Here is a 21,527-nt window from a genome sequence, read left to right as displayed (position 1 = left end):
TCCAGATCCCATGAATCACAGGCAGTGCTTTTGTTGTTTCATCGGGGATGGTACTGCTCCTCTTTGAGATGGTTTATTTGTGTCATCATTCGCCCCAACGGCTCGGTCAGAAAGAAAACAATGGAGAAAGCCTGAGGCTAACACTAACAAGCTAAAGTGAATAAGACATATTTCGCTTTAAAGAAATTAAAGCTAAATTGAGTGTCATTTACTTTCTCAATGTCTTTACATTTATGAAGGCTGACAAAACTGAAACATGTAGTTTAACCCCCACAACGTTTTACCAGCACTATCATTTCTTGTTTCATGTGTGATGATGCAATCAGTAGGAATCTGTATATGGTTATCTCTACTGAACTCTGGGTAAAATATCAGGTTCTAAAAGTCGGCACCAAACACTCGCTTAGTCAGACTTGTGGTCTTATTTACTTATTCTTTTATGTGACACATCCTGATTGAAATGATCATTTAGTTATTGTTTTATTATATTTTATTTAGGCTTGTTCAGCTGTTGTTAAAATAACATTAAGCTTTGATGAGCTTACAAAGTTAAGTTGAGTGTTTTTTTATATTTTGTATGAAAATGTGCAAGTATGTATGTATGCAAGTAAATCAGACATCATAATGGAATGATAATGTTATTGAAATATTTCTAGTCATCAGTGGGCTTGTTGACCAACTAATCAGTCACCTTGGACTTACTACATCCTGTCCAAACGTCCTGCCATAAGTAAGGCAGGGTCAGTCCTCATTGACTGGGAACAGACCCAGTCTAGCTGATTTACAGTTGTTGCTTGCCACATGAGGTGATGAACATTCAGATTGTTATTATTATTAACAATTGTAATTGAAATGGCTAATAAATGTATTAATGTTTGTGTTTGACTGGTATCATTCAATTGTCCTTGGACCAACATTTTTAACTGAAACAGAACGTTACAATGTGTGCACCACTTTCAAAGACCACTGTATTATATGGTTGTTATCAGTCAGCAAGGACAAAAACAAGCAGAACATCTACAATGACCTCTTGTCAAATCATGCAGATTTCTTTTGAATGAAATAATTAATGCAGATACTGATTGAAACAACATTCTCATATGAACAGATGAACTTTAATGGTGAGAAAATCCATCGGGATACACAGAGACCCCAGCTTGTGCAGGTATGTTTGGGTTAAGTTTGGACTTGCCGGCAGACACACTGGGTGTACGTCTGACTTACGTCATTAGAGAGCACTTGTGTATGTATGTGAGGGTGAGCCCTCTGTGTGTGTGTGTATGTGGGTGAGTGAGTGTGTGTGTGTGTATATCTATCCTGCGGCAATGACCTTAATCTGGAGCACAAGGGTGACACAGGCTCAAACCAGACAGTGACAGAAGTGACCTAATGCAACAAAACATGCACAAGCCCGCATCTCTCTGTGTTCAGCCTTACCTCTGGGGCTATATAGTCTGGAGTGCCGCAGAAGGTGCGTGTGGTCACTCCCTCCGCCATGTTCTCTTTGCACATGCCAAAGTCAGCAATCTTGATGTGTCCCTCAGAATCCAGCATCACATTGTCCAACTTCAGATCCCTGAAGAAGTAGACAAAACATCCTTGAAGATGGTTGACTTTCTTTTAGAGTTAGATTCAGCAGGTGGATTTCATTATTAATGCCTATTACCTAACTCTAAGACCTAATGAAACACTGGGTGCTTCAGAAAAATACTATATTCACTATAGCATGACTCACTACTGCATGGTTTTTAGCTGACATTTATTATATCACAACATTTCTGATAATTAATTTAAATACAGTCTCTGTATCTGTTGCATTAACTGTGCACACTAGGTAATATTCACCTGTAGATGATTCCTTTAGTGTGCAGGAAGAAGAGACCAACAGCGATCTCTGCTGCATAGAACCTGCAATAACAACAACACATTTTACAGACTTACAACACAAGGAAACTTAACCATTAAAAAAATAGAAATCCCACTTTTTACATTATGACCATATTCCTGCCGTAGCTGCTGCTTCACTGTCAATACATACTGTAATCGATCGTGCTAAAATAATGAAGCATGCATGAAAGAAGTAAATGAAAACGTAATGTCTTTTTGACAGTAGAAAATGATTCACTATACAGTACGATTACAATGCCAGCTGCTTAAACAAATGACATGTCTTACACTGCCTGAGGTTCCTTGAACTTGCCCACTTGTTGGATATGGTACATGAGGTCTCCACCATTCACATACTCCATGACAAAGTACAGACGATCCTGTGAATATACAGAGAGAAAGAGTTAGAAAACAGTAGCGGGGCACAAATGCAAATTTCCACAAAAAAAACTGTGAAATTACAAAAACATTTCTACATTTTTATTAACTGACAAAGCCTCCCTGCAGCCTTCCCTAACCTTGCTGTCTGAGTGGTTCCGTCGTTCCTGCTACACTTTCCGTGACAAGGTGACCTAAAAAGCGCACAACAAAGCGCTTCACGGAAAAAAAAACACTCAACACAGACATCTGTCAGGAAATATTCTCTTTGTGTAATAGCGGTGGTCCGTTATGACAAGTGTGTGTGATGGTCCCTTACTAGCAAAACAAATACCAACTTTCTCACAGAGCAACGGACCCGTGCTGACAGTAAAGCTGACCTTCTACCAGGTTTAGCAAAGTGTCACTACCCACAACAAAGCAGCATGACCCCTGGACTTGTGAGGGCTCTGACCCTCGCTGCACTACAATGATGAGCAAAATGCACGCTACACCTTCTCTCTGTACCTTCTTCTTCTCTCTCATCTCTGCACCTCTCACATTGAACTTCTCTGCAGTCATTGTCTCTTAGACATAGAGGTTTTTTGGGTCACAAAAGATGCTTCAACCGTATTTCATTCTAATGGATGCTGACCTGTTGTCAGTTCCTTATGATGCTTCTGTTCTAACATCAGCTTTGGTGATGACTGAGAGTCTTTTAAATGGGAATTTTGTCTTAAATCTCAAAGCATTTGAGTAACATTGCTTTGACTGACCTTTATAGAACGGTAACAGTTTCTTACGACAAAAAAATAGATCTGCAACTGCAGTATATGACCTGCTGAAAATAGAATGAACTGTTATTATTGGGCTAAATCCACTTGATCAGAGACAAACATATGGATGAAAATAAACCAACAGAATACCAAAAATAAAAGCAAACATTTGAGACAAACATTTGAACTGCAGGGATGTCTTTGCCAGACAAACAGTGTCGCAAATCTGTCTCGCTATTGCTAGGAAAACGCTATAGGTGCAAAGTTTTGTACATACTAAGGAAGTCTGCAAAGAAACAGAGTAAGGTAGTCCCTTTTTGTATGTGGGAGAATGTATGCGTGTGTATATTCATGAATATGCTATGAGCAATGCCAAGCTGCATCTCTTCCTATTTTCTCTATCTGCCTGCTGGTGTTACAGCCTTAATCAGCTGATATAGTTCAGCTGAGCTTCTCTGAGAAATCTAACCGCTAATAGACGTTCATTTGCCATCCAGCTCAAACCAAGGGCTGGAGTAGATTTTCTGAGAGGCATTCTGATTAAGGAAACTGTTGATTTCTTTCACATTCAGACTAACATGTATGTGAGGGCGTAAAAAATTCATGTAGCTGCCTTTCTGTATATCCATGTTGGGTGAAAAATTCAGCATGACAAAAATATGGTGGTCCCTTCTGAGAGCATCAAAGTTACTATTTCCTCAATCCTGTATCCTTACAGAACAATATATTACAATTTTATCAAACCTCTTCATTGCCTAATTCTACAGTAGACAAGGGAAAGAATGCTTTTAAACTTAATTTGTCCTCTTTTACTGTCCTCTTTGTCCATCTTAGTCTGTGCTCAAGTAGCTACATGTCTCAGTATGTGCTCTCAGGTTGTGTAGCTTTTGGCATGAATCAAAGTTAATACACATGTGCATGCAAATACAGACATGCTTTTGTGCCAACACACACACACAAACCTCAGCCTTCTAATTGGGGGTTTGTTTGTTTCCCCTTTTCTTGTTTGTAATAGTACTTGTCATAAACGCCCTCTACTGCACTCTACAAGCCTTTATGACTAAGCTGTTTAGCTAAAAGCCCTTTCATGAATTAATTTGACCTGACCTGGAGTGACTTGCCCTAATGTATGTCCGGGAGCATTTTTACCTACCACAGTCTGGAAGCACGAGTGCAGCTGTGTGAGGAAGGGTGGCTTTTCCTGTTGGGCCAGGACTCTCTTTTCCACCATGGTACATTCAACGTCATCGTCCTGGATCACCACATCCTTCTTCAGGATCTTTATTGCATACAGCTCTTCGGTGGCCCTCATCTCCGCCAGCATGACCTTCAGAGTTGACAGACAGAGGGAAAGATAAAGGTAGATAAAGGTCATTTCTATGTACAATATAACATGTTTTTCTTGTGCCCTTGGATTTTATGCTCTCTATAGGCGCTTTCAGACTGGATGAACTTTTTCATAGTTCTAAGAACTGTTAGAGGAACCACCCCTCTTTTTATTGGGTCACACTGCAGGAACCGGGAACGATTGTAGTATTTAGAACACTGTTTTGAGGGACTTTTTTAGCTCCTACTTCAGGGTATGTACTCTCCCAGAACAAGAGGAACCTTGTAAGTATACAATCGGTCTTACATGAAGGTACGATCACGGCATCCTCCATCTTATTGTTGTTGTTGTATCTTGTGCAGAAGTGACGTTGCTATACCAACCGCCAGCTGGTTTACGTCACTTCAGCATTTCCATTGACGGTACGAATGCAAACTGAAAAAAAGCCCTTGACGGTATGTAGTGTAGCTCCCCAGTTGGTAGTTCCTCTCAGGGAGTGAAGGCACCTTATATAACCAGTGACACTAAGTGCTTCACTTTGTTTTTTTAGCAGGAGGAGACACAAAAAAAAAAAGGCTTCAAACCTACCTTGCCAAAGCTGCCTTTCCCCAGTACAGCCAGGAAAGAGAAGTCGCCGAGTTTGACCTGGTCCAAGCTGTTGGACGGCAGCTGGGTGGAGGGGCTACCATCCGTCTCGGTGATCACCTTCTTAGTTGGGCCTAGCTTGGCTTTCTGCACGCAGGGAACAGAGGACAAGGTGTGTAAGAGATACACATCTTAAAATGCAGATTACAGTAACACGCACACATAACGTGTACACTACTGCTACACACTGTGTAGCTGATACTATAGCACAAGATACCTAGCTGCTATTTCTTAAATGCAGACCTTATTTGAAAAAGTTCTTACATGCATGAAATACATTTAGGAGAAGTTTCTTTGTGGTGGATTCTTCTTGTAGTAAAATGACTCAACTCACTCACACTGCTCACTTACCCACTCACAGCCACGATACACTGGTTGATAAGGAGAATTCAAAATAAATGGAGTGAAATGAGATTGTCATCGTGGAGCGGATGTGATACTCACAATAATGGCTCCTTACAAACAGACACAATTTTTGAAGTATACCGTGCTGTGGCAAACACAAGGATACATTTTTATGTGTATTTTATTTATTGTCAAATTATCAATAAACTCATAAACAAATCATCTAATAATCGACCATCTAATAACATATCAACATTTAAATTAATCAAAAGCAACCTCAATACTAGCTTAATGGCTTAAAGAGGGAAAGCTGAGAATAATAAACTATTGCAGTGAGCAATACTATTCACTATCTATGAAGTTTCTTAAATTAGGACCAAAAGAATCTTCATGAAACAAACATGCTTAAAACCATTTGTAATAAGACCACTAAGAAACATTACATTAGTGTGTTGCATGTCATATGACTATTTATGTTTAAAAGTATAAATGTCACTGTTTTGTTGATTATTAATATAATGCAGGAGGGTTATTCCAGTGTTTTTTCTAGCATCTATTGCATATAGTTTCACATATTTGATGCACCTACATAACAGGCAAAACATGACTTTTAACTTATGTGTGTCTCTAAAATGTATTTCTAATGAGGCTGCACTGATGTTCTTTTCACTAACAGACAGTTACATGGCTTCTGGAGTAATGAAGAGGAAGATGTCACATTGGCTTCGCTATGTGCATGCATGTCTGGTCCAGACAAGTGTCTCTCATGTTGACCTGTATTTTTAAAAAAATTACTTACTGTTAGCACAAATCATGACACACATCTGAGAGCAGACACAAAAGACTGTAAATTAGATACATGAAAAATGGATATCTCTTGCTGCTTTGGGACAAAATTGTCTTCTATGCACTTTCCTTCATGCCAAAGTCATGCTTATTCTCCCAGTACGGCAAGATGCTTAAAGGGAAGCTTCTAGAAAACTACAGTGCCCACGTCACTCACCTCTGTAGCAGTCTGAATACCAAACAACCATCAAATACAATATACATTTCCACACATAAATGTCTGTCAGCACAAAAACACAACCAAGACTGCCATGTCCAGTTTTCAAACTCAGCCAAGGCCAAACACAGATCCAAACTCATGCTGAACCGATCCTGCAGGTGTAATCTATGTCCACATGCTACACAGAGCAACTTGTTCAGCTTCAGCAAGGACAATAATAAGATCACTTTATAATCACACTTGAACATCTCTCCAAAAAGATTTAATCTCTGATTAAAACAGACTGATCTCATTTGGCAATTTATGGCAAATGTAGACCCATTACAGCATTAAAACACTGGGTCAAGTTTCACCATCAGGAATCAATTAAGCATTAATTAAACCTCAATTCACTTTATTTCAAACTCATCTCAATAACAACTGGTGTTTAACTTGCTATGCTAAACAATGCCGAGCAGCTTTAGTGTGGTTAATGGCATCTACCATAGTCTGCTCTTAATCTGGGAGAGCAGCAGAGAAACGCAAAGCAGAGCAGACCGCACCAGATCACAGCACACCTGTAAGCTTTAGCTTTTATTGATAAGAGCCTGGCCGAGCCAAGCGAGCAGAAGCCTTACTTCCTTTCTCTCAGACGCACCTTATCTTTGTCTTCCACATGTGCTTGGTCCTGAAACCACAAGGAGAAGGGAGCCAAAAGCGCCAACACACTTAGTACACTTGTGTATAGGTGTGAACCACAACAGCTGACTAAACCAAGAGACTTAAACACGCAGATAACTGAGGGGCAAAACACTGAGTCCAGCTCATATACACAGACAGACACAAAGAAGAATATCAATGAAGATACAGGAATCATATCAGAACTATAAAGCTTGAGCTTTAGCCTTTGAACTGGTTGATTTCAATCTATAGGTAATTAAAATATCCCTTACTATGTTTACCGTGCTGCCAATTGTAATAATCTACCGTTAAGTACAAACTCCTAGTGTGGCAGAATCATAGAGAGAACGAAGAGCCAATATAACTGAGTGAAAATGACCTGACCTCTGTTATTTTCCTGATCAAGTAAAACCACATGTTCCCTTCATCATTTAGATGTTAAAAATAACTAGTTGAATATCACCATGAAGATGAAGGGAAAAACAAAACAGAACAACCACAGGTTTAAAAAAAATAAATCTGCAAATGCCAGTGAGAATCAGGAAAGTTGGTGTAAAAATCAAAACTTAAAGAAGAATCAGGGTGATAATATTTGGTTAAATAAAGAACTTATGTTACCTCGTACACTCTTACACACTAATGAAGGCCTTGTGAATTACTCACGCACACACACACACACACACACACACACATACACAGGAACACAATTGCTCATTATGCTCACTGCAAATGGTCTTACAATATATTTCAGTTCACTGCTGACATCTAGTGGTCACACTTACTGAATATTCTCCTGGGGTGGAACATTCATTATTCTTATATTAGTAACATCTGAATGTGACTGAATGTTTGATCCAAGCTTACAAAGAGATGCCGGCAGATAGAGGAAGTAGAAGATATGACAGATATAGCTTATGCAGGTTCTTAGATGAATGACATGAATGGTTGTGTACTGTAAATCCAGGTTTCACCTGTATTGATGATGATGATGTAAGTACACATAGACGTAGACAGGCAGAGTGATCCACAGACAAGACACATACAGAATACAAAGACACACATGCAGACAAATGTAGCTATGAGTTGTGATCAATATGGCATCAGGTTTTACTAACAATCCTCTGACAGACTCGGAGGAAGCAGTGAAGACACAGAAGAGAAGACTCAGATTTACTGTACACACAATTTACCAAGGGCTCAGTGTTCTTTTCTTGATTTGTGCTGAAATATCTGTGGTCCTTCTTGGTACAAAAGGGAGCAGCCTGGATTCACTGGAGGAATGTGAGTTTCCTTCTTATACATTTGCTTGAATTTCTCTTGCGAATACCAACCCCACATCCAGAACAAATTGTTAGTAAACTGGATCTATTTGCAGTAGCATGGAACCACATACAAATGATCAGACATGAGGAGAAGTGAAGGAACATGTCATCACCACAAAACAAGACAAAAGAGGAGAGGAGAGGAGGAGGAGAGGAGAGGAGAGGAGAGGAGAGGAGGAGGAGAGGAGAGGAGAGGAGAGGAGAAGAGAGGAGAGGAGAGGAGAGGAGAGGAGAGGAGAGGAGAGGAGAGGAGAGGAGAGGAGAGGAGAGGAGAGGAGAGGGCTACCTTTAGATTAAAGTTAATTTGGCAGTCCTGAGAGCAGGGGCAAGAAGGGGAGAGAGGAAGAGAGAAACTCTTGCATTAAATATGACAACGTGACACGGGATGAAGAAGCATTTGTACAGTAAGTCTCACCAAGCACACAGGAGGGAGCAGGAAGCTAAGGGAAAAAAAAGGGAGAGAACCACAGAGGGGTTTATGAAGAGGAAAAAGGAGACAGTAAAGTATTCTCCAGCGCAGAGAGTCCAAAACAGATTAAGTCAGGTGGATGAACGATTTTGAGACCTACTGTAAAGATGCAAAAACATTTAAAAGTGGTTGCATATTTGTACTGTTAAGTCTTGTGGACCCGTTACCATGACAACCCCATGCAGACAGGTGATGGGAGCTTAGACTCTTTGATTTGTATCAACACTCCTATTCTTCATCTCGTTTCTCAGTCTTCCCACCTTCCTCATCATCCTCACATGAACCTCACCTTCTGTATGAAGACCCGAAATGACCTGGTGTCATGTGACCGCTGGCTTTGTTGTTGTTAAGAACAACAACAACAACTTTTTAACTTATTTTCATTTACTGGAAATCTGTTTAAGGCTTTAAATTCACAGTATAGTGTCATTTTTTTTAATAACTGTTTTTCTCATTAGTAAAAGAACAACAAAGCTTTAAATTCCAACCTTGACCTTTCTCACATCTTGCCTTTTCATCTTTTCTTATTTTTCCCCACAAATCTCTATTTGTAGCAGGAATGTAGCAGAAAACAACCTTAAAAAGTCTCCTCCAGAGACCTGGGTTCCTCCCGAGAGGCTGAACAATATGGCAGGCAATCAGAGGGACACAGAAAAAGCTGCTTCAATTTCAGCGGGCCAGACGCAGCAATTTGGACGAAAGAAAAAGAGCACTAAGTCGTGTCTCATCAGTGACCTCACCTAAAAGTAGTCTTAAACAATGTGTGAATGTATGTGTGTGTGTGTGTTTGGGTGGCATTCAAGAGAAAAGACTTTATTATTTAATTATTATTTTAGACACTCCAACACTGTTCATACAAATGTCTTTTTACATAACTATTGGAAAGGTGCTATGATCACCATCATCCAGTATCCAACAAAGAAGAAAAACTTCACATTAATGGGCAGAGAACGATCATATGTTAGTGATTATTAAAAATAAGTTTACAATCATCACACGTCATACAGTGCAGTGATTGTTATCGAGTAAAAACAGACTGTAGTTGGGGTTCAACTTTTTGAGTCTGACAACTTGAAACATTTTTTCAAGTTCTTAAAGGAGACTAATTTCTTGCACGCTGAAAGTTTGTACAGTTAAAATAAAATCTTCAGAGAATACAAGAGTGCAGCTTTGAGATACAGAGCATCAAAGACCCAATATAACAGCTGTTATTCATTGATTAATTCATTGGCATTTAACCATAAACAGTTGAATGATTTTTAACTGAATTTTATGTTTTTTTTAGCAAAAATGTGTAAAACAACTGTCCCATGCTATCAGTCTTAACTATATTGATGATACACACTCACTCTTAACCAGGTCTATGTCCAAGAAAATGTCTCTGTAAAAAAGCACAGCACACATGACACACACGCTCGTAGTAGAAGTGAACTCTCCGACGCAAAGCAACCACAAGTTGAAGAGGACTTTGAAAACAGCACACTGTCATTTAAGGAAAGCATGTGACCATTTGATATCATTTCCAAACTTTACAGGACATGTAAACATAACAGTGAGAATAACCACCATATATATTTAACATGTTACCCAACAGAAAAGTCTCTTTGGCAGCCAATCGTGGCCAGGGAAATAAAAGCATTTCCACTGAGCTAAAAGAAAGTGGAACAAAACAATCAGCACTGAGAAACTGTAGATATAATAGTGATATTGTCTATACACCTCTGTGTCATAGCCACTCTAGACAACACGATTCAATAAGTCAAGTCAACAAACAGACGAGGTGGCAATAACTCGCAGCGGCGCGGTTACACAATCCTCACCTCGAATTTCTGCCTCAGCTCTTCATTCCCGTCATCCTCCTCTGAGATGGGAACATTGTAGTACTCCCCCTCCTCCTGGCACAGTAACTTATACCTGGAAAAAGAGAGAGAGACAGGAGGAAAGGGAAGATGGAGGGAGAAAGACAGATTAGTTCATATACCTTCCCTTCTTCTTCCCTACTAGTCTACTCTTTCACTGATCTTAACCTACTGTGGCCTGGACTCAGCTCACAGGTTTCTTTGCCTTTGGCGTATTTGGAACCATCCTTACTGACACACGTCTCAGAGCAGACACATGAAAAATGGATATCTCTTGCTCCTTTGGGACAATCCTACTGGTGCTGCAGCTTCAAGTGGCCATTAATCAATACTGCATAAGTTGTTGCCCACAGCAAAACCCCAAACTTAGCCTATGGTTTAGGTGCTGTGTTTGAGGGAACCCATCATGTAAGCTGTGATAGTGAGATGTGATATATATATATATATATATATATGTATATACAGAATTAAATTACTTGGTTATTATTGAAGAATCATTATTTTTTGAGACACCATTTGATCCTGAAGAAAAGTGAGTATTACCAGCCACAGACTGGAGCCTTCATGAGCTCTGACACGCCAAAGGAAAGGGCTCCCATGAAGTCATTCCTGGTTGTCCGGTCCCAGTCCCACACCTCCACCGACAGCCTGCGGTCCTTATCTGCAGGCCTGAGCTTGCTGCACGACACAGACGGTACACATGATCATTATGAAAAGTTCTGTGTTCAGAATTTAAGCTTCATTTACAAAACCTACGTCTACAAAAAAAATGTAAATGTCAAACTGAACTGGCTGTAAAACAGTGAAACAGTAAAATATTATCATTACAGGTGTATATGTCCAGTGTATAACATACTGTAGCCTGTAGATGACAACAGCTAATTTACTCACAAGTTAAAGGTCTCATTCCATGTGGGGTTGAGGCTGGAGCGGATGGTTTTGGTCTTCTGCTTGGTCTCATTTTTGGGGTCTGGTATGAGCTTGAGCTTGACATATGGATCAGACAGACCGTTGGGGTCCATGGGTATCATGTTTTTGCCTTCAGACACTGAGGGAAATAAAAAAAAAAAAACAATGTTAATTTGTCTCTAGAGACACAGGTGAACTTTAAATTTTGTGTCTATACGTAAGAGCAACTCTGTAAAAGCTTTTGCACAACTGAGTCTCGCTAATTGAGATAAAGCAAACCGGTCTCAGCACACCTCAAAAACACAGAGCTGCCAGCTAGCCCGCTAATGACTGATGGATTTTTTTAAATTGGCCTTGTTTGAATAGCTAAATGAACACACCGTCTTTTATCTACACTGAGGTCTTCGGTTTCTGCAGTGCAAATTGTTTTGGTCAGAAAAACAAACGCTTTATTTTAAGCAACAGGTGAACATCAATAGAATTAAATTGCAGGTGTTCGAGATCAAGCAGCATGTCATAGCCTGAGAGGATTGTCTGTGGCGCCGAGCCATACGGGGAGCAATTGCAGGAAGTGTTGTGGGAACGGTGATTCAAAATTGCAGGCTGTGTCATGCTTAAGTAGGCGAAGGCTCTCTTCTTGTCCTCCTGTATTTAGCTGTTCAGTAAACAAGGGCACACCAGGGACATTAGCACTCCATTAGCCCTGAGCAATGGAGCACTGCCAAACCTGAGCTACAACACAGCGCACAAACACACACACAGTTACACTCACGCGTACTGTGTTTATCCACATACGACGCACCCAGCGTCCCCGCTGGGAGAGGGTGAATGCCAGCCTTGCTTGGCTAAACCTCAGGCCCCCCCCAGAGACCTAGAAATCTCTCCATGTGGTCCTGTCAGTCACACTACAAAGGTGGCATGAGTAGTGACGATGCTAACTGACCTTTGACCTAGAGAGGAAAGCGTTAAGCCAGTAAGTTAAGACCGCATGAAATGGCTGCTAAACCCACTGTCTTAGCTGGAACACCCTGAATGAGATACAGTATTGATAGGATTAAGAGGGATAAACAGACAAAATCAATGAGGGATTGTCACCACTGAGTTAATACAGCAACTGTTGTAAATGGCAAAGAGAAATACAACGAGACACTCTTCACAAAAGCCACAAAAACTGTAAGATTCTCTTTGTAAGACTAGTTCATATTACGATGCTATTCTATAATTTGAGTCACCAGTAAAACCTTCTTTTTTTTTTATCACTATGGTTGCACCAATAACATCAAACGACTATTTGATAAGCCAGGAGTAAATACCTTCCAACTGTTTGCTTTTATTCTTAGCACCTGTGGTGGAGGATTTGGGTGTTGAGTGATGCTAGCGAGGTGTAAAGTTAGATGAGTGATGGAGTGAGCTGCTTTAGAGGACACACACACACACACACACACACACACACACACACACACGCTGAGAGAGAGAGAGAGAGAGACAGAGGAAGAGAGGGAGAGCATACTTGAGGTGTGGGAAGGTATTGAGCGATCTTGAGCTGGCAACCCTCTGCTTTCTCAGAAATCCAATGGGAAAGCGTTAAGCCAGTCTGCAGGCACCAAAGACTTAATGTATACTGCGTGTGAGAAAAAAAAAAGCTTTCTCTCCTCCATTTCCCATCATCCCATAAATTCAATCACAGATCACAGGTTCTGTCTGTTTCACCTACTTGACGAAACAGCAGATGGTCCCTGCTAGTCTGTACATTCACCACAGTAGTGGCTGTAAATGGGATAAATGTTTATGTGTACTGTATCCCTGGAAAAACTGCTGCTACTAGGTTGTATATCAAAGGAATTATTTTTAGTGTCACCTCTCAGTGGACTGACATGATGCACACGGGGTGATTTTACAGTGGCTAGATACCAACGTGAACATAAGAAAGTAGCGCTGATCATCAAAGTGATACAACAATACAAACCAAATAAAATGATATAGTATGATTTGGATACTTGCACGATAAATATTCCTAGTACTGAAATTAGTACTGCAAGGGTGATAGCAAATAAAAATATAAAAACAAAATGAAAAAGCTCTGCTCTGTTTTTATACCCTTAAGTATCGGTTTCAGGATTTGCGTGTGTGTGTGTGTGTGTGTTTAGGGGGGTTAATTAGTTTGCTGTGACTATAACGGGCCCTATTTTCCTGCCAGCACAAGGCCAGCGCCGGGGTAAACGCAGTCTTTATGCAATTTTCCTCGGGCGCGAGTCTATTTTTTTTTTTTTGCGTCCGTGCCTGTTTGGTAATTTCGTTCTGTTGGACGAGTTTCCCACAACAACTTGAGGAATGTTGAATCTTTTCCATGTTAATTTAAACAGCTGCAGTCGTCACACAGCAGCAGGAATGATACACATGTTTCATCTACAGTCTTTGGTTTCAGAGAGGAGCTGCGCAGCAGAGGAAACTTTACCAGTTATTTAAAATCTTCTGAAATAGTGACAAGATCAGTCAGGATTTACAGTAATTAATGTTTTGTATTTTTTTAACATCAGACTGGAAAACTCACAGATTCCAAGTTTAATAATATTGGAATGTACCGCAGTCGTCCTCCGGATGCGTCCTGAGCTCCATCAAATCTGTCTGGACAGTTTTATTAAATAAAAGTTCTAACTGAGTTTAGAGGATCTTAATATTTTCTGTCATGTCACGAGTATCAATTTATTTAGTTATTTAGTTATATTTAGTATATTTAGTTATTTAGTTTTTAGTTTTGCTACTTGCAGTCAAGTCAGTTCTGGGTATGGACATATATCCATATAATCTACATCAATATCCTATAAAGAAATATCCTTACATCCTATCAAATACAACATAATTCATGAAAACACCTTCAAACAGGTTTAAAGTAAATCCTGTTCACATTACACACAGCCAGCACAGCACGGATACCTTCACTCATCATTTAAATATTTAAACCAAACAGTGTTAGAACTAACCAGCACATTTCCAAACTGTGATTTTGTATTTGTTTATTTAAGGATATTGTAAAAGCATAAATGAAGACTTGCAAATATACAGAGGAGGAGAAAAACTGTGGAGTTTAAATGTATTAATTGTCCTACAGTATATTAACACATGAGAACACATCAGCTTTATTTTCATTCTTCCTTTATCAGCATTAATGTTGGAGGTTTCCTGAAATTTGTCTTTTGGAATTTCTGTTGCTTCACAGAGGTGAACTTTTCTCTCTCTGCCCCATTTCACCTGTTGCTACATTTAAAGGGGATGAGAGGAGCTCGTGTGATTGGTCGTTACTGAAACTTGCCCAGACTCCACCTGCTGATTCTGTATTCCTCCACACTAATAATGTATTCAGTCTCTCTTCCACATTGCGCCTTGGTTGCGCCACCGCTGATGGTCACACTCACATGGGCGATGCATCAGGAATTAAAACTTGGATCTGTGTTATTGACTACAGACAATGAACCATTAAGTAAAACACCACCTAGATACACTACAAACTGTACTTCCAGTTCAGGCCAGTAGGGGGTAATCTAGACTGTCTAATGCTGGCACAGAGCCTCCTTCCATATAACTGTGGCATAAACGGAACAATATGTGTCTGTGGTCCTAACTCCTTTCAGCTGCACTGCAGAGACTGAAGCTGACAAACTAATCAAACTCATATGTGCTGTTGAACATTCTTGGTTAAAGTCAAATTATTTTATTTCTTAATGAAAAACCTGAACATGTTTTTGTAGTTTGGGACATGTCTATGAGTGAACTGTGCATACTGTGAGTTTAGAAACACATGCATATGCAAATAGACACACATACACACACACACACACAAAGGAAGCAGGGGTGTGTGTAGGGGCATTGTTGCTTGGATACCAGTTTAGCCACTATCTTGGCTTGCCTTTAAACAGCAGCAGCGTGCCAAACATGGTGCAATGCCTCCAAAAAAAAAAAAAACTTATGGAATTCTGTCTTATCTAGCCGTGCTCTGACTAAAATTAACCTAAACCCTGGAAAATAACATCTGTTGACCTAATGAGATTGTAGAAAATCTGAGCAAAGCTGAACAACCTCCAAATATAACATATAGTATTTTAAGACTTTGTATTATCACATTTTCAACGCAGCTGAGCCTCACTGAGGTTTCTGAACTTATCGCTGCTAATAAGCACCGAGTGCCTCGTGAAATATGCTTTGAGTGAAGTTTGTAACTTATTACTGCAAAGTATGGAAGTTAATATTTCTTTTTGTTGAGTCACAATCACAGGTACAATGAGTGCTCCGACTTCTATCTATGATACATGTTGCCAGGTGAGCTGTTAAGCCTTTATTCACTTAAGGTTTGCCAGATTTCAAGATTATAAGCCTTCACATCTCTCTAGAAGGCTTATATCAAAAATAGACTGCATGGGAAAAGTAAATCATGCTGCTGTTTTCATACTTTGAAGAAGGCCAGCAGACCATGAAGATGCACTTCTACAGATTTCTCTTTTGGAAAAATGGGATTGCATGAAAAACTAAGAAGGAAAGAAAGCGACGAGAGGCAGAGGCATATGTTAAAACTGCGAGAAGACAACAGTGCAACATGCTGAGGGGAGGGAGTCGATTCAGGGCAGAGACGACAGACCAGGAATACCAATGACATGACTTCTGCTAGTCTGGCAGCATAAATCCCACACAAAGTTCAGCTGTTCTATGAGGCACCACAAAGACACTGAAAGAAGGGGAGAGTCTGTACGTGTGAGTCTTGATATCATAGAGACAAACTGCAAAAAATGTCAAGGATGTCGTCGTTACACACTAGGAATGATAAGAATGTAGTTACACAACTTTTCTTCAAATCTTGTCTTTGTTATGTATGTTGTTATGTATGTCATTTCTCCACATCCTCTCCAAAATTTCAAAATTTGTTCATTACTGTATGTAACAGTCAACAGGAAACCAACCAAACGTCCAAATATAAAATGCAGGAAATAAGGTCTTTGAAGGCTTTGAATCTAAAAAATCTTTATTTATTTAGTTTTTCACACAGACTTTTGTGTCAAAGGTACAATCCGAGACTGATATTTTCAGTTTTTCAAGTTTCAGTGGTTTGACTTTCATCTTTAGGATGTGTCTTACTGCACCGAGCAAAAGGTTAGAAGTGGGTGTAGGTGGATATGATAACATCTATAATGTTTTTTGTGACATTATAATAGCAAGCTACTGACTTTCATTCATTCCTTCATCCTTTCAACAGTTTACATGATCCATGAAAACACACACAAAGCCTTGTCATCAGCTAACACCAGATGACCCTGTCTCAAAAATGAGGTCAGTCGTGTTTATTCTTCACCTCCCTGGGTAAACAGTCTATAAACCTTAAACCACGAGTTTCACTCTCCACCCTCTCTGTGGAACTCTGTTCTCCTTTGAGAGTCCGCAAACTGCTCTGAGAAAAAACTTCACATTGACAAGCAGGAGTTTTTTTGCTTTATAATGTGATATTATATCATCATAAAGGACGTGGAACGACCAGCACGTCTTCAGTATGACATGAGTTTTTATGTTTATGTTCCCACTTACTAGTGAGCTGACCGATGGGATGATCTCAGCTAAATGTATTTCTCTATTGGAAGCCTAATGGGGGCTAAAAAAGGACTATAACTGGGTTTATATATAAACTGTCTTACAGATATTTTAAAATGATAATATATTTATATCAATTACAGTACTGTTCTGATGGATTGTATCTTTATTATAAGAGCTGACGACAGAACATTAAGACAGAAGACACTGTTGCTCCAGTGGCTCCTGGAAAAAAAAACACTGTCAACTGTATCTTAACTCTGATTCATAAGGAAAATGTAATAGCAGGAATTTTAAGTCAATTTTCACTTGGCAAGAGTCTGTTGGCTTTTCTGTACGGTGAGTCACACATTACAAAGAAGTGGAAATGACTAGAAGAAAAGGCTACAGAGTGGAAGCAATGGAAGTCAGCTGCGTTCACATCATCGGGCAGTGATCATCAATCGGCAACCCGCAGGTTGCATCCAAAACCCCAGACAGAGGCTCCATCCAACCCCGACTCCGCCTTCCAGCGAGTCTTCCCTTGACTCAGAGAAGCCAGTAGTGAAAGGTGGAATATATTTATTTTGTTTCAGTGATTGGCTAACTGAATGAGACACTTAGTGGTAAGATGGATGTAATTAAGAGTATTATGTAAGTACAGACACTGCGATGATCAACATGGTTAGCTCGATGGGCGTAAGGGCTGGAAAGAGGGATGTGCTGCACTATTGAGCAAGAAAAAGGAATGTAAAAAAGCCAATATACTGGAAAACAAAAGTACTTAACATGGATGAAATCCTGAACTAGGGTAAAGTAGTCCTTCTGCAGGCTCAAGTCAAGCGACTGACTTTCTCTATTCGCTATACTGTACATGTGGAATACTGTATATCAACTGTTGAATTCAGTTATTTTTATGAATAGGTACAGTATTAAGTGTTCAAACTTGACATTTGACACCGCCTCTGCCTACAGTGAGTGACCTAAAATAGCCTTAAAAAGAAGGAAACTAAGACGGTACAGAGAGAGTGATATGAGTGAAAACAGATGAAAGAGTTTAAGACAGAGAGGAACACATACAACTACAGTCCTGCTGCTCACAATATAACACACTAGACTTGTTGTAACACATTGTTAAACACCTCGAAAATAGAAAGCGGACTTGTTTTTTTCACTTTGCATCTCCCAGAATCTTCCTCATCAACCCAGAGAGGACAGAGATTTCTGAATGCAGACATAAAGGTATAAATGTAATGAGTTTATCCAGAGAAGAAAAGCAAATGTACATAGAATATGATGATATACACCATCATAGACATTTTTCACATGGTATGTCTGATGTAGCACCGCTGTAAATATCTCTGTGTGATGTTAAATTTCCTACATTTAGCCAGTTATCCACACATATACTTCAGAAACAGCAACTGAGAAATGCGAGGTAGACTGCTGCTACTAGCAGCATCAGCCAGAAGTTAACAGATTGATTTTGTCTTTTACTGTAAAACCACTACACCTCCAGAAGGTTCAACAGTAAAATCCACCCACATCTATATCCACTCTCAGCACCAATCTGACCCACACACACCTACACTGCACCTATACTGCACCTACATATGAAACACACACACACGCAGCATTGGTGTAACAAATAGCAGAGACACATTTGGACATCGGGGCAACAGTAAAAATCTAAGGAAAGGCAGAGAGAAAGAGGAGGGAAGTGAGAGGGAGAGCAGAGTTAAATGAGGCCTTTCTGCAGGACTGGATGAGTCAACGAGGGAACAAAACAGAAATGTAATTATTACCACTGTCTCTCACACACCCCGATAGGACCTGCAGATGGCAAGGGTGCATGCACACACACACACACACACACGATTGCACACAGTGATAATAGTAATAAGTATAAATAAAAAGAACACGGGACATAAATGACCTCTCCCAAGTGACTACGAATACTTCCACGGAGTCGTCGAACAATAGGGTTGCAGAAACAAACAGGAGGGTGGCTTTCTCAGCACCAACGGACAGAAGGGAGCTGTGTGTTTGCAGGAATGAGAGGCGGAGGACAAGGTTAGCGGTCTGTGTGTGTCCTTTAACAGACAAACAGAAACCATTTTGTCTCTTTCTCTACCTCTCCCCTCCCATCTCCATTTCACCACCACAACTGACAAAAACACACATTCTCTCTACTCATGTTTCTGGAAATACACACACGCATACAGTATCTCTCAGTGTTTCGTAGGAACTCATTATCGTTTTGGTTTTTTCAGCAGAAAGTCAGTTTGTTTGTCTCTTATTAGTCTGGTTGGGGTTAAATGTCTGGTTCATGTATGGGGTTAAAGGACAGCTGTTTCCTCTGGCTGTCGTGTCATTTTCTGTTGCACATTTCGCCTCTGACCGTTTGTGAATTGCAGGAAATTCAAGTCCCTCATCACTCAAAGTACGCTGTGCGTGCTAATCGTCTTCACTCGTTCAACCTTTCACCTTCAACTTTAAGGCGCCATGTTACATTGCTTATTCCAGACATTGAAAGTCTATCCATTTGTTTTGTTAGATTATAAATTTAATAGGGTTGCATAATCTCAAAAAATATAAGAAATACTGAGAAGTCCTGGTTCCATGGTTTTGAAAATATGAAACTTAAAAACATGAATTTGGTTTCTAACAAATAAGGCTCTTTTAGAAGAAGATCTGCTTGTGCTTTGGTAAAACTCATTTAAGTGAAGGAATTCAAGGAGAGAGTGTGTGTGTGTGTGTGTGTGTGTGTGTGTGTGTGTGTGTGTGTGTACATAAAGGAAAATTAGCCAATAAACTAGTTGCAGAATTCAAAGAAGCTAACCACTTTCCAGGGACCAGACCAGATGTCAGCGTGGCACTTTGCTCTTAAACCTCATTTGGGCCTCCTTCATTGGAATCACGAGGAACAGAAAAAAAAAAAAAATCCTCATTAGAAGCCAAATGAAACAAGTTTATGTAACTGAAGCGGTTGTTTTTCAGTTGACTCAGATGGTTCTGATGAAACTTTGCAATATCTGGCACAGATAGAAGGAACTACAGTAGGGGGGTTAGAGGTCCGTGACAACAGCATCCTTTGTTTCAATGCAAATATCGTTAAAAGTGTTGGGCAAGTTACATTAAAAATTAATTCAATTCATTTTTGTGGTTTCACAAGTGGCCAGTCTGTGGTTTGAAGGTATTTACAGACCATCATCAGCTATATTAGCCCCGGTGACAACACACACAGCATTCCAATGTACAGAATATGAAAGTATAAAGATTCCCAACTCAAATAACTGCTGTTTTGGTACACTCATGCATATATTCCACTATACAGACACTCAAAATTGATTTTTATTGACAAAAATGTGACACTGGGTACATACACATCCTAATAAACAGGATCACACACGCTGCGGAATGATACATATAAAAATTATGCAAAGTTTTCTGTCTTCCAGCCGTCCACTGCTCCTTCTTGTTAAACTCTACAGTGTGCAAGTAACACAGCTCTGCTTGGGAGGTTGTCTGCACGGCGTCTACAGCAGCTAATGTAATCTTTGATACAATCCGGCCTGAGTTGGCTCCAGGCTGTTACAGCAGTACACACACACACACACACACCTACACACATCAGCAAGAGAACACATGCAAATGATAACACGCATGTTGAATCCGCATTAGGAACTGGCTACCATGCACCGTGGAGGGCCAGGAGTCTGCAGGGTTTCCCTCAAACCAAACAGATCGTAGGTGATAATGGTGGTTTCCCATCCCTGGTGTATACACTCACAAACAGATACATACAAGTGTGAAATATGCACGCATTTTCATCACATACTGTATACACAGATCATTATCATGAGTTATGATAGCAGTCTGTGGTGGAACGCAGTTCAGCAAAAATGAAAGCAATACTGCACCGGAGTGTTTCTAAAGCAGATATACCAAATTATACTCCAGTAGTACCAGCTCTGTAATCACAAGGAGGTTGTATTTACTCTATCAGCTGCATTAATTACAGCAATAGCTCATGCTTTCAGGCAGATGACTGGATGGTGAGAGATGAACGCATGTCAGGATACAACACCAGATGGAGAGGGGGAAATGCAAGGTCTCATCCCAAAATCTTGACTAAATATTTGTGCATTATTGGACCAACTCAATATGTTCTGTGTTTAGACTGTTGTCACTGTTTAGGTATTTAAACACTTAGCTATAAAAAAATCACTCTAAATGCTACAGTGCTACTAAAAGAAACACACTTTCTGGGGAGTTAAACTAGTTTGTTTCTGTGATGCAGACAAAGAGACAACCCAACTTGCCAAAAGTGAAAGTCAAACATTTGGCAAGATCTTGGATTATGTTAGTTGTCATCAACCATGTAAGTGCTTCATGTAGTCGCGAGTGTCCGC

The 21,527-nt window shown here is 39.9% G+C and overlaps 1 protein-coding gene across 4 annotated transcripts in view; it reads right to left on the bottom strand.

Annotated features, from left to right (window-relative positions):
* prkcaa (protein kinase C, alpha, a) overlaps positions 1 to 21,527 on the bottom strand; it is a 145,835-nt gene that overhangs the window by 36,634 nt on the left and 87,674 nt on the right. For 2 of the 4 annotated variants that reach the window (XM_044345889.1, XM_044345890.1), the window contains exons 6-14: positions 11,545 to 11,701; positions 11,197 to 11,331; positions 10,615 to 10,708; positions 6,981 to 7,010; positions 4,936 to 5,079; positions 4,174 to 4,347; positions 2,176 to 2,267; positions 1,846 to 1,908; positions 1,438 to 1,576 (exon numbers count right to left, since the gene is read on the bottom strand). In XM_044345889.1, the coding sequence (XP_044201824.1) occupies positions 1,438 to 1,576; positions 1,846 to 1,908; positions 2,176 to 2,267; positions 4,174 to 4,347; positions 4,936 to 5,079; positions 6,981 to 7,010; positions 10,615 to 10,708; positions 11,197 to 11,331; positions 11,545 to 11,701 (1,028 nt within the window). The remainder of the gene's footprint in view (positions 1 to 1,437; positions 1,577 to 1,845; positions 1,909 to 2,175; positions 2,268 to 4,173; positions 4,348 to 4,935; positions 5,080 to 6,980; positions 7,011 to 10,614; positions 10,709 to 11,196; positions 11,332 to 11,544; positions 11,702 to 21,527) is intronic. The other 2 variants (XM_044345891.1, XM_044345892.1) reach the window with 1 other exon arrangement.

The sequence above is a fragment of the Thunnus albacares genome, chromosome 3 (genome assembly GCF_914725855.1).
Source record: "Thunnus albacares chromosome 3, fThuAlb1.1, whole genome shotgun sequence".
NCBI classification, from domain to species: domain Eukaryota; kingdom Metazoa; phylum Chordata; class Actinopteri; order Scombriformes; family Scombridae; genus Thunnus; species Thunnus albacares.
The sequence above is the reverse complement of the archived record's forward strand: the minus strand, read 5'-3'. Positions and strand labels throughout refer to the sequence as shown.